General features: G+C 38.8%; 1 protein-coding gene across 2 annotated transcripts in view; it reads left to right on the top strand.

Annotated features, from left to right (window-relative positions):
* Window positions 1-9,418: 9,418 nt before the first annotated feature.
* Window positions 9,419-14,266, top strand: part of EPHA1 (EPH receptor A1) — an 82,877-nt gene continuing 78,029 nt past the window's right edge. For both annotated transcript variants that reach the window (XM_058172854.1, XM_058172855.1), the window contains exon 1: window positions 9,419-9,726. In XM_058172854.1, coding sequence (XP_058028837.1) covers window positions 9,597-9,726 — 130 coding nt within the window. In that variant the 5' untranslated portion in view covers window positions 9,419-9,596. The remainder of the gene's footprint in view (window positions 9,727-14,266) is intronic.

Below are 14,266 nucleotides of genomic sequence, written 5' to 3'. Positions count from 1 at the left end.
TCTCCAAACAATGTCGGCTGGCGGCCCCCAGGGGAAGATCCTTCTCTGTGGGGGGCTCCTACTCTCTGGAATGAACTTCCCCCTGGTTTACGCCAAATACCTGACCTTCGGACCTTTCGCTGCGAATTGAAAACACATTTGTTTATTCGCGCGGGGCTGGCTTAAGTTTTTCTTAAACTGCTTAAATTTTTTAAATTCTAAATTCTATTTATGTTTTAAATTGGGGGTTTTAGATTTTAAATTTTAATTTTTCGGCCAATTGTATAATAAGTTTCTTAATTTAGTTTTTAATTGTACATTGTTTATGTTTTATCCTGGCTGTACACCGCCCTGAGTCCTTCGGGAGAAGGGCGGTCTAGAAATCCAATAAATAATAATAATAAAATAATAATAATCTCACCCAGTGGCTTCATGAAGATGCTAAAGAGGAGTGGAGAGAGTACTGAACCCTGCAGCACATGACAAGATAGTGGCCAAAGGCTGGATCTCTCCCTATTAACATTGATTGGTACCAGCCTTGAGAAAGTAGCTGAAGCAATGCAGGATAGAACTGTCCAGCCCCAGCCACCATAGCCAACCCAAAAGGATACCATGGTGAGGATGGCTGCACTACTCCCATCCCAATCTTGCCAGAGCTCATCAGTGACCAAAACTATTTCTGCCCCATAACCAGACTTAAATGCTTATCAAAAGTGGTCCAGATAATCTGTTTCATCCAGGACTCTCTGAACTGCCAGGCCACCATCTTTTCCACAACCTTTCCTAAAAAGGGAAGATTGGAATCCGGATGAAAATTCTCCAAGCAGGTGGTGTTCACTGATGTTTTTTAAGAAGGGGGCAAACCAGGGCTTCCTTAAAATACCTCAGAAATACCTCTTCCTGTAGTGATGTATTGATTTCTGTCTGCTAGTCACTATCCTGAAGACTTTCACCATCCTGGAGGGACAAGAATCTAACTGGCAAGTAGTGGCACTGACAGCATGGAGGATCCTGTCCATTTCTTCGACTCCAACAGGGTCAAACTGTTCCCAGGTAACTGGGTAAGACCTCTCCCCAGAGATTTATAGAGTTTATCTTCAAAAAAACTCTCTCTTAGCTCAACTCACCTCACAGGTCCTTGTCATTCAATTGAAAATAGGAGGAGGAAGTAATGTTAGGTATGTTCACACACAGAGAGACCTGCGAGTTATTTATAAAAAAATAATAATAAAGGCAGGAAATAAATAAATAAATAAATAAAAACAATTAAATTAAGAAGAAATTTTGAAAAATCAAATGTTCTGTTTACCTTCTTGAAAAGTTTAATTCTATTTAATTATCATCACCTCCAAGTATTGCAATGGAAAAAAATAATTTAATGATCCTAAATGAACAAATATGTAAAATAACAGTAGAAAAAGAGATCTAACTAACTGGTTGGTAGAGTTGCTAACGTAATATACCCTATGCTAATTTTTTAAAGGAAATTCAGAATGAGTTTTTAGTAAAGGTGAAGAACAACAATTTTTGTTTTGAACCCTAACGTTTAGTAAAGTTTTGTTTGCTATACTGCTGGAGGCAGCATTATATTATATTCATTATAATACAATCTAAGAAGGATAATAAGGATTATATAATAAAGATAATAATTATTTTTTATTGTATCTCTTCTATAGTATTTTTCCCAAGATCCAGCAAAACTTGCTGGGCAAGGCAGGAAATAGGGTAGAGATAATTCAATTACCTGTATACAGGTAGTCCTCAATTTACAACTGCAATTGAGCCTAAAATTTCTGCTGTTCAGTGAGACAGCTGTTAAGTGAGCTTTGCCCCATTTTATGACCTTTCCTGCCACAATTGTTAAGAAAATCATTGGAGCTGTTAAGTTAGAAACATGGTTGTTAAATGAATATGGTTTCCTCATTGAGTTTGCTTGTTAGAAGGTCACAAAAGGACCCCAGGATACTGCAGCCATTGTAAATAGGAGACATTTGCTGAGCATTCAAATTTTGATGATGTTGTTGTGATCCACTGGCAGCCTGCAGACAGAGTCGGACTGGCAACAGAGTTGGACAGTGAGAAGGTTGGGGAGGAACATGGGCCAGTCCTGGAGTCTGGGGAAGGCTCGGACAAGGGTTCTGCATTGGAGGCAGAGAGGGGGCCAGGGCCATCTGGGAGTTATGTGCTGCCTACGGAGCCTCCAGAGTCGGACATCAGCGAGGTAGAGGAACAGGGAGAGCCTGTTCCCAGTGCGAGCATGCGCAGAGCTGCCAGAAGGCAAGAACAATTAAGACAAGGGACAACTCGGGAGTAGGGCCGGTGAATGGCGCAGGCTGGTAAGGCCTGTTATTAAGAACAGCCTGTTATTAAGAACACAAAGCCTGCAATTACTGCAGGTTCGAGCCCGGCCCAAGGTTGACTCAGCCTTCCATCCTTTATAAGGTAGGTAAAATGAGGACCCAGATTGTTGGGGGGGCAATAAGTTGACTTTGTAAAAATATACAAATAGAATGAGACTATTGCCTTATACACTGTAAGCCGCCCTGAGTCTTCGGAGAAGGGCGGGGTATAAATGTAAACAAAAAAAAAAAAAAAGTAGGGCTTGGAGATGATTGACCCCTCCCATAAGACATAAAAGAGGAGCAAAGGCATGTGAGCCTTTGCAGGAAGCAACTTTGTTCGTTCTGGTCACTTTAAATTCTGAAGCTCCATTTTGACTCTGTGCTCCGTGTGGCCTTGCAAAGCTAATTGCCAATTTGGCAGCATGTCAAGGGAGATAAAGGTGGGTGCTTATAAGCCTTATCCCGAAGGACTGTGGCAGACTTCTGTCAGACTCTTTACAAACTATTTGTGACTCATTGCGGGCTGTGAATGAACAGAATTCACAGCTATTGAAATAAAAAGAGGGTTTTCGGGACTAATTGTGTGCTTTTTACTGTCTCAGGAAGCCTAGGTCAGAACAGCCGTGACCCTGGTGAAGCTGCAATGGTTGTAAATGAGAAAAACAGTCATAAGTCACTTTTCAGTGCCATTGTAACTTTGAATGGTCACTAAACAAATGGCTGTAAGTCAAGGACTACCTGTAGTAATCTTCAACAAAGCAGTCTGTATGACACAGAAACTGATATTGCTAATCTTTGTCCAGAAACTGTAAAAGTTACCTCTCCTGTTTTACAAATCCCATTCAAAATTATGAAAGTAGCATGGTTCATACCAATCAGGCTTCCCAAATCTTTTCACTGTTTTTGTATCTAAAAGGTTAAAATAGACCACATTGATCTTAGATACATTTTTGTGGAATCAGCAGAGTAGTTTATGCAAAATCTTCTAGGCCTAGAGATAGTCCTCGGATTATCACCATAATTGAGCCCAGAATTACGGTCATCAATCATGCTGGTCATCATATGACAACTCCGATTTTACAACTTTTTACAATGAAGGCGGCAGTCAAAAAGCAAGCATGACAGTTCTTAAAGTGAACATGGCAGTTGTAAAGTGAACCTATTGTCCACAATGGGGTTGTTGTTGTTTGCCAAAAACCAGAAGTAAATGCTGATTTCTAACCAAAAACATTATAAATTGTGCTAATATGAGGCACTGCAAATGACTATAAATACAATCACATAACCATGGGGAAAGACAGCCATCAGTACTTCAAATCTGAGTCATATAAGTACCTTTTGGTGGATCCGTCATAACTCTGAACAGTCACTAAGCAACCACTCACTAAGTGAGGATTCCTTGTACATCCTATTAAAGACCAAAGAACCCAATGCTGCATCCGCTAAAGTCTGAGAGCAATGAAATCAGTTGAGTAAGAATTTCTACCAATAGGAAAACAGATCATCCCAAAGTCTGCAGAATATCATTGTTTCAAAATAGCATAATTTTTTTTTCTCTGGCCAATCTGGGTAATACTGTAACTGGACCAGTAATAAATCAAGTAACATTATGAGAACAGAGAAATATATGGGGTGTATCCTGATTGATGCAAATAAACTATACTGAAATGCTTTACTTTGGCCTTTGGAGAGATGTGGTTTATAGGCTAAAGAAGAGATCCTATGAACAGTATTAACCAATTTGTTTCAATTTATTGTATCATTTTGTACTTTGTCCCACTTTGATATCTTCTCATTGTGATTGATCATACTACAAACAGAGATAATCTGCCCACCATAAAAAAGGCATTGGACCCACAATGTTATCTGATATCCATGTTGCTATGAGGATCTTCTTACTCATTTGCATCTGTGTTGTTAGTTCAAAAGGAACATATCCTAAAGGGAAAAAAAATAAAGCAATGAAAAATTCTTGAGACTTGAATGACTCCAGTATTATTTTAGATTTTTAGATTTTCTTTATCTCACCTTTATTATTTGTATAAATAGCTCAAGGCAATGAATATATCTAATGCTCCTTCTTCCCCCTATTTTCCCCACAACAATTACTCTTGTGAGGCATGTTGGGTTGAGAGAGAGTGGCTGCCAGCTGCCTTCGATGCCTAAAGTGGAACTAGAAATCAAAGTCTCTTTTTTTTCTAGTTTAGTGTCTTAATCACTTAGTGCCAGAATGTATTACAAGAAATGTTTATATTTGTGAAGATCATCCTTCATTTTTTTGCCGATCTTCTTCAGCAACTTGGTAGTGTACAAGAAGTAACGTTTTTATGAAATGAAGCAGAAATACATGTGGAATATAGAACATTACATTTCTAAGCTCCAATGGGGATGGCTTCCAAATAACTGCCTTAAGCTATGAACTTTCTTTAAAAACAAAAGAACAATAGGTTTCAGAGAGTTCTAGGATAGACTATAACAGGGGTCTCCAATCTTGGTCCCTTTAAGACTTATGGACTTCAACTCCCAGAGTTCCTCAGCCAGCTTTGCTGGCTGAGGGACTCTGGGAGTTGAAGTCCACAAGTCTTAAAGGGACCAAAGTTGGAGACCCCTGGACTATAAGATTGCCTGCTCTGATCTGGTGCCTTCTAGATACATTGGTTCAAGAACTTTATTATCCCTAGTTATTATGTCCTTTGGTTAGCCTTGAATGGAGGCATAGCCGAGCCTCTGAGGGCATTAGTTTAGGAAACTGAATCTAATGAGGGGAAATAGCATTGTCAAATATGTAAGATATAATTCTTTCTAACTCTAATGCAGCTCTAATGCACTGTTAATAAGGATATGAGGGTTAACTGTAAATAAAAATATGTATTCTATCAAAAAAACAATACTACAAATTTATGAAACAACTGATGTGTGAAAGTGCACTCCCCATGCCCAGACCATTGATAATCAAGAAGCAATAAGCATTAATTGAAGCTTTATCTTTCTGTTCAGTCATTTTTCCACCAGCATTTCAAGAGACGACTTTATTCTTGCTTCTGCATATTCATGTTTGCTCCCTCTGGGGTTTCAAGGATCTTGCCATAAAAAATTAATTTAGAATGAAGAAATATCAACTAATTTAATTTGTTTTAATATCAGGCCTTTATTATTTTTTTATAAACTCAAGGCAGCAAGCATATCTAACACAGCTTCTTCCTCCTCCCCACCCCGCCCCCCCTACCCCTGTGAGGTGAATTGGACTGAGAGAGAAAAGTCACCCAGCTGGTTTTCATGGCTAAGGCAGAACTAGAACTCACAGTCTCCTGGTTTCTAGCCTGTTCATATGCCTGAATCTGGCCTGACAACATGAGTAAAAAGCATGACCGTGCATCCTATTACCATCCCAAAAGAGAGAGTCTGTAAGTGGTTCCCACCATAGTTTGGCTATGAACATAGGAAAGCTGGAAACATTGGGGACAGTCCTATCATTTAGGCAGTATTCTTTCAGAGATATTACTATATTTCCCACACCTACAAAATGTAAAGATCCTCAGGAATGAATTCCTCTACTTTAAATCGAGGTTAAAAAGAATTCAAATAAGCAACTATTTAGCTGTGGAAATTATCAGTCAGACAAAGGGAATGTCAGAAAAAGAAACGCAGTTATCAAAAATTGAGTATTGCTACCAACCTCTGGCTATAAGTCCAGTCACCTGTTGCTTTAGTCTCCATTCATCATGCAACCTCTTTCATAAAGCCAGTGAGGGGATGTAGAAAACCACAAAACAATTCTTCAACAATTCCTCATCCCCAATATAACAGAATAACAGAATTGGAGGTCTTCTAGTCCAGCCCCCTGACCAAGCAGGAGACTGTATACCAAGTGCTGTCCAGTTTCTTCTTAAAAGCCTCCAGTGATGAAGCACCCACAACCTCTGAAGGCAAGTCATTCCACTGGTTGATTGTTTTCACTATCAGGAAATTTCTCCTTAGTTCTAGCTGGCTTCTCTCCTTGATAAGTTTCTATTCATTGTTTCAATCTATATTTGAAACCTTAGCAAGGGAATGGGAATAATAAAACATCACAGAACAGCTTGGAAAGTTCTCAGAATCAAGTTGAATGAGCATCAGATTTGGAAATGAATCTGCTCATCCACAAGGTACCCAATAATAGTCAATAGCTGGTTGTTTAGAGGATGAGCCAAAAGAGTTCCAGCTGGTTTTTCTATACGGACTCCTTTAGCCATAATAAAAGTAATAAAGGATGTCTAATGAAAACCAATAAAAAGCCAAGTCTAAGCGCAGCATATGATGACCTTAGATCTTGTTTAACTCATTTGACATAAATCAAGGTCATTAACACACTTCCTGGAAACTTGAAGTCTTGACTGAAATGCAAAAATCTTTAGATCCTCTACTTTTAGAAAGGTTCAAACCTACCAAGAATTAGTCTATGATTTTTTTGTGCAATAAGAAATTTTCAAAACATATGATTTTGGGGAACAATGATTATGAAAGGAACACACTACCCAGAAAAGATTTCCTCTTCCTTGTCCTCCTCTTCCTCTTCCATGATTTATAATCTGTGTCAGGGGTGGGTTTCAAAACCCTTCGCTACCAGTTTGCTTGTGAGCATGTGCTTGCGCGCATGCACAGAAGAGTCCGGGCGGGTGGGTGGAGCCTCCCGCTGCCGCCGATACCAGTTCACCTCATCCGGGGCGAACCAGTAGCAACCCACCACTGATCTGCGTTATATTTTATTCTGCAACCCATATTTTATTTTTACTTCAAAGGTTTTATAATGTCACATTAGTATTAACCAAAACCTGGTATTTAGAATTTCAAAAGTGAAAGTCCATGGGAAAGAATAGAAGCAGATGGTAAGAGGTGAGAGAGGCAAAAAGGCTTGATTAACTACTATTTTTCTAGTGCAAAAGAATATACTACAGACTTCATTAAAAGTTTTAGGTAACCTCTCAAGAGCTCTTAACCTATTTCAGGTTATTGTGAGAATGTCCTCATTGTACTTTTTCTGGAGGCAGATATCCCTGAGTTGTTGACAAATCGCAGAAGCTCATGTGGGGCACCCAAAGGGAGGATCAAAAATGGGGAAGATGGTGGGTATAACCATGCAATTGAAGGCCCACACCTTTATTGTACACATGATGCATGTTAAAATTGGTTGTGTTCACTATCTTGACTTCTCTGATGAACATCCCTGTCTTCTCTCCAAGTCATCCTTCCAAAGAGATGGGACAATTTGAGGAATAGCTTAAATATTGTTCTATTAGTTTTATTTATATAGTTTTATTTAATGTTGTTTCTGTTAGGGAAGTTAGTAGGTGTCAACCCCTAACTAACATTTCCTTTAAAAAAAATGTTAAGCAGGATCGAGCTAGCTTATTCTTTGGATGGGTGTGTGCCAGGAAATCCAAGGATTCTAGACTGCACTAAGAAACCCCAAAACATCACAAGAAGATAAAGGCAAACTTCTTGGAGATTGTTGCTAAAAATCTGACATGATAGATCAGTCCAGATTTAAGTCTTGACTCTTGGTGACTTCCTGGACTAATCCCTCCTGTTTTCTTGGCAACATTTTCACAAGTGGCTCTCTACTGCCTCCTTCCTGGGGCTGAGAGAAAATGACTGGCCCAAAGTCATCCAGCTGGTTTTGTGCTTAAGGTAGGACTAGAACACGGTGTCTTTTGGTCTGATGCTTAATTACTACTCCAAACCACCCTTCTTTTATTACACTGTTTGGAATATATGGATTTCTTTAAAAATGACCATGGCGTTTTGAATAATTTACCTAGACGTATGAATGCGTCCGAAAACAACAAAATATCTTATACCACCAGGCTTGAAATCCTGGGATTAGAAAACTTAGAACTCTGCCGACTCCAACATGACCTGTGTTTAACACACAAAATCATCTATTGCAATGTCCTTCCTGTTGAAGATTACTTCAGCTTCAATCGCAATAATACAAGAGCAAACAATAGATTCAAACTTAATGTCAACCGCTTCAAACTTGGTTGCAGAAAATATGACTTCTGTAACAGAGTTGTTAATGCTTGGAACTCATTACCTGACTCCATAGTCTCTACTCCAAATCCCAAAAGCTTCAACCAAAAACTGTCTACTATTGACCTCACCCCATTCCTAAAAGGACTATAAGAGCACAAAAGTGCCTACCATTCCTGTCCTATTGTTCCCTTTATTATATCAAATTAACATAACTGTTGCATACTTTTACTTACATACATACATATATATATATATATATATATATATATATATATATATATATATATATATATATATATATATATATATATATATATTTGTTTTCTGAGGTTTTCACGGGTGTTTGTATATAGGTCTTTGGTTGTTCGGGTTTTCTCCCGTGTAAAATTGGAAGTGTCTTGGCGACGTTTCGACGAAGTCTCATTCGTCATCTTCAGGCTTCAGCTTCGTGCTTCTATATATATCTTTTATGATGTGTTGTTTTTTTTTAATTTATGATGATGTTTGTGTATACTGTTGTGACAAATGAAATAAAAAAAATGCAGGTTAGTATGTTTCCATGCACGAAGACCAAGATTTCGTGTATTCTATCCTGCTATGTCCCAATGATGCTTTTCAAAAGCCAAATGGATTTTCTTGGGATTTTTCCTTAAAAAAAAATTTCACTTCTCATCCAAGAAGCTTCTGAACTGAATGATGAAATTTCTTGGACGAGAAGTGAAATGATTCCCAGGAAATATCCAAGAAAGTCTAGTTGGCTTTTGAAAAACATCCTTGGGACAACCATGACCTGGATGATTGAGAATCTCCATCGTCGTACCCTGCTATGTTTCACATTCCCCGCTTGTGAGAAGGAAAGCCCATTGGGCATAGGTCTGAAAAATGTCACCATGAGCCCACCAGGTGGCCCTGTGGAGCCATCCACGAAGCCTAACAGAGCGAGGGGGGGGGGTAACAGGACTTCCCAGGATAAGTGGCAACTACCTTTAAGGTGAGCCTATCTGCTTGTAGCTGGCCCAACCCCTTTAAAGCTAGTAGCAAGCAGTTGATTGGGAGAGAACTGGTTTCACCACTTCTCTGCCGTACTCTTTCATCATAAGTCAGGGCCAGGCAGGTAGCTTTTGCAATGCAGGAATCTCCGTCAATCCTTTGGTTCTGGTGAAAGTCTCACATCAAGGGCACCCGGTGAGCGCCTCAAATGTCTCAGGCCTGTGGCCACCAAGCTGAGAAACTTGCCGAGTGACGGAACTGAGCTTCAGAGCCATGGTCTGGGAGCAGGATTGCCTCCACGGGGAAATGGAGCGGAGATTCCTTGGCAGAAAAGCCGCTCTATCTTTGGAGCTGCTGTTTCTGTTCTCTGTTTCCTTTCTGCAAGAGATACCTGCTAAAGAAGGTAAGGGCAGCTGGGGAGAAGGGAAAGATACCCAGGGTTCAAAATTTGGGGGAGCCGCATAACTTCTTGGAATGTTGCAAGAGGGAAGTTTTAGACTCCAAAACCGAAAATGCCAAACAAAAGGAGAACGTACTTCGCAAGGACAGGTTACCTTGAAAAACCATACAAAGTTGCATTATGTACAAGTGCTGAAGTTTGGGAAGGAGAGCTGGGGAATTAGGAAATGTCGTTCTCAGATATTTTTTCCCACAAAGACAAAGCCTGAATCCGCCAAACTGTACTTACTTAAGGTTTGCCTGTCAGCAGGTTGGAATCAATTGCAGCATCCAGTGATCAGCCTGGATTTACTGCTGTCTCAATGTATGAAACAGCCCTAGCTCTGGAAGACAATGAGGAACCTGACAAGAAAGTTGAATTAGTCACACTTCATTTTTGCCCATTGTGGGGTTAACCACCCTGCTGAAAAGCAGGATGAAGTGGGCCCTGGAACTTCCAATAGCTTGGAAATCTTTGCAGATGACACATGGTAGCCCTGGAGCTCTAGATTTCAGGGAAGCTTTGGTTGGCTTCCGGATTTTAGGGTTGTTTTTCAAAGGATTTTTTTTTTAATGAGATTATTGGGTAACAAATCTCTTGGTAAGCAAGCAACAATGTTATGAGTCAAATGAGCTTTATAAGTTCATTACATTAAAATCCTAATGGAAACAGGAATCAAGTATCTTCCGCTTGTCTGTAGCAGGCAGGGTTGGGCTGTAACTCGTAATTTCTGTGTTGGGGTTCCCAATTATACAGCTTCACTCCCCCTCCTGATATAGTACAACATGCATGTGATTTTTTTAATGGTGTCTGTAAAACTCACTGGACGTATTGTTTATAATTAATAAAGTAAAATTAGGCTTCTCTGAATTAGCTCCTGTAAAAAAATTACTAATGCATTTTGTTAACAGAACTTACAAATATCTTTTTAAACAAAAAATTAAACAGTTCCTTCTTTGCAATGGGTATACACTCCAATACACAAACTTTAAATATTTCTGGTTGCCAAACCCAAACCTCAATTAGTGTTATTTAATGGCTGAGGGTGCTTCAAAGTCAGAGGTGTCAAACCTTGGTAACTTTAAGACATGTGGATTTCAACTCCTGGAATTCCCCAGCCAGCTATGGCTGGCTGGAGAATTCTGGGAGTTGATGTCTGCAAGTCTTAAAGTTGCCAAGGTAGGAGACCCCTGTTCTAAATTATTGCAGACTCCCTGAAAAGTTCCTTTCTGCCTAGCTTCTTACCCTTACTTAGGAGCATCTGACTTTTCATTTTCTGTGTTAAAACCAGAGCTAATGGCTCCAAACTGGGATGGAAAATGTGTATATCTTGCAGACTATTTGTGATGCTTTCTGCATTTGTGTAATGATAGAACACAAATGACTTTACATGCTGAAATTTTTTTAGGAGAGTCCTATTTGTTTCCTTGATTCTCCTAGCATAAGCCTGCTCGGACCTGTTGTAGTGGCTCCCATAATGGAGTAAAATATTGTATTGGTTCAGCAGTTTCGCACATGATAATTAGAAAAGGAAGCTGCAACATCTTAATAATAACCAATCCCACTAATATCCATGGCTGATTAGAATAATTTTACTTAGAATGCTTTGGTTTAACTAGTTTTTGGGATTGGTTGAACTTTACGCTGTAGCTTTAGGTAAATAGCAGAATGGACAGGAATGGCCTTTAACCAATTAGATAATTGGTTCAACCAATTATTTCAATAATTGGTTGAACCAATTATTGAAAGACTGACAATGACCTGGGGTAGAATCCTAGATTTAAATACAGCAGCCAGTTATGAATGTCTGAAATGAATGAATGAAAACATGCCACCATCAGATTCAAGGTTCATAAGTTACATTTAAAAAATAAACAGAGTTTAAAGTTCTGGTGCTTTCAATAATGTCTCATATTCCAGGAAAACCATTTCCGCTATAATACCTTTCTGTGTAGACTCAGTTTCTAATTAGACACTTTCTCCTTGCAGAACCTAGTCATATTGATGATGCTGGCAAATCATGAGTTTACAATATGACCTTTTATTTCTCCCAAATGTAAGGGCAGTTGTCCTGAAATGCCTCATCTGCCCATAATTAAGAAAATGGTATAATTTGAGCTGAGGTTCTACCTTGGCACCTGCATACCAGCCTACCTGCAGCCACTTTGGCAAGGGTGTTACCTGCTCAGGACTTAAGGAATTTAATTCCCTTGCTCACACCTAAAGGGACATCATGTGAGCAAAGGTACATAGGGCCAAACCCCCAATTCTCCCTGTCAACTTGCATGCTTCCCTCTCTCTAGTATCCATTCTTTGGTTTTAAATTTCATAGCACAAAAATGGAAAGAAATAGATATTCTACTTTTAAGAAAATAACTTGCATCCATTAATCATTTCAAAGCAGATTTGCTAAGGTCCTCTTCCCCTACCTCCATCTGTCCAGAGCAGTCTTTATCTAATAAGTGTGTATTCAGACATTCATCTCTACTGCCAAAATTTTACTCATTGTACAATTAGGAAAAAGCTCTCAAAATGTGTTCTTGTATCTAACTTTCCCTAATGAATCACACTTGTAAACATTTTTTAATGCAGCTTTCTGTAAGATAGACATTTTTATCTATAACTTTTAAAGCCAAGAAATATAGGCATTAGCAAACTCTGAATTATGTACCTACTTGTGCCACGATTTTACAGAATGCATTATGTCTCTTGGAGGGAATCCAGGATGAATTTCTTTCACATTCTTAGCATATGTATTGCATAATTTAAGTTTTAGTTTCATTCCTAGCACTCATATCCAGTTACAAGAATTCTTATAGTAGGGCTGTGATCCAAACTTGTATCCACATGAATTGCTATAGTTAAGAGGCTGAATTTAAGTATTGTATTCCAACATGAGATTTATTTATTTTTTAGATTGGGAGTTTATAACTAACATTTTAGTGATTTTTTTTGTTCTTTAGAAATGTTGTTCGAAAATGTTGTTAGCATTATTTTAGTACAGCTACTGACTCCCTGTGTATATTTTTATTAAATTTGTATGCCACCTAACATATGAAGAAGTCACATGCAATGAAAAGATTTTCACACTCCTGTTGATGGTGTCTGAATTACTTAGGAAAATAAAGTTTCCTAACATAATTAAGTTTTTCTAATATAACCTTAACTAGAATGATCTATATCAGGGGTATCAAACTGGCGGTCTGTGGGCCAGATGTGTCACATGCAGACCACACCCACCCCGGCTCCGCAAAAGCAAAAAATGTCACGATATGTCATGATACGTCATGTGACACGATCGAGTTTGACACTTGTGATCTATATTGTCATCTTAACAATCAAGCATAGGGCAGACTATTGTATAGTTGCAAAGAAGGAGCCATGGTAACATGTAATGTTGAGAGATCTGTCAGAGATCCTTAGTGAGATAATATGGGTTAGTGCTTAGGATGCCTCTTTATTATCTATGACATGTCATTGAAGTATAGATGTTCCAACCTTTTTTAAAAAAATGATGATTACCTTTGGTGTTCACAATAGGAGGATAAGGTACTCTTCACAGAGACATGACAGCATCTGAGAGACTGGAGGGAATTAATACTTCTGTCATGCCTTTACAGCATGTTCTCATTTTAAAGCCTTCATTCACTTGTGGATATTTCCCGACTGAAATTCCTGATGGAAAAGTGGGTCTTAGAGGGGAATGAGGAAGCTGGGAAGTAGTAGCAAAAATGAGAGCGTGTGCAAATAACATAATGATGCCTTTATCCTGTTAATATTAATTTTTGAAGCTGATTTTAAAATGTTTCAGGCCACACAAAGGCATAAAGCCAGCACCATTAAAGCAGCAGCATTTTTTCCTGGGATGGGCACTGATTCAACTGCTTTAAAGAGTTCTCTGATGCCTCACAGTCCCAGGAAAAGAGGCAGTTGCTTTAAAAGTTACAGACAGTACTACATATGCAAACCTCATGCATTCCAAAGGACTTTTTAAAAACTGAGTACAAAGCACTACACAGTTCTAACGCTTAGTATGAGATTGATTTAAAGATTTTCTAAAATGTATAAAGATACTACAAATTTTTGTTGGAAATGGGGAAAACAATAATGTTGTTATCATCCTTGAGAAGGCTTGTAAAAAAGCTAGAAAATTTGGGGTTCGAATACATACAGTAAATAAAGCATTTTAAAAGTTAATTGAAACTCACCACAAACCATTGAGTCTTTCCTTCGCCTTGCCATGTTCTCATTCCAACTCCTGATCTGTCCCGTTCCTTCCTTAATTACTTGGACTGTGTCAGCAGCTCAAAGATGATATTGTTTCTATGGATTAAAGGGGAGGGGTGATGTATCTCTTATCCCTTTTTGGTGCCAGGAAGAGAGGAGAGGAGAGGAGAGGAGGCTGCTGGGTGTAGAAGAAAGAATCTAGATCAGAGTTGACTTAGAGGAAAAGAGAAGATGGAGTAAGAACTAAGAAGTAAGCCCAACAGTATAGGCTTCTCTT

The sequence above is a fragment of the Ahaetulla prasina genome, chromosome 2 (assembly GCF_028640845.1).
Source record: "Ahaetulla prasina isolate Xishuangbanna chromosome 2, ASM2864084v1, whole genome shotgun sequence".
In the NCBI taxonomy this organism is placed as follows: domain Eukaryota; kingdom Metazoa; phylum Chordata; class Lepidosauria; order Squamata; family Colubridae; genus Ahaetulla; species Ahaetulla prasina.
The sequence above is the reverse complement of the archived record's forward strand: the minus strand, read 5'-3'. Positions and strand labels throughout refer to the sequence as shown.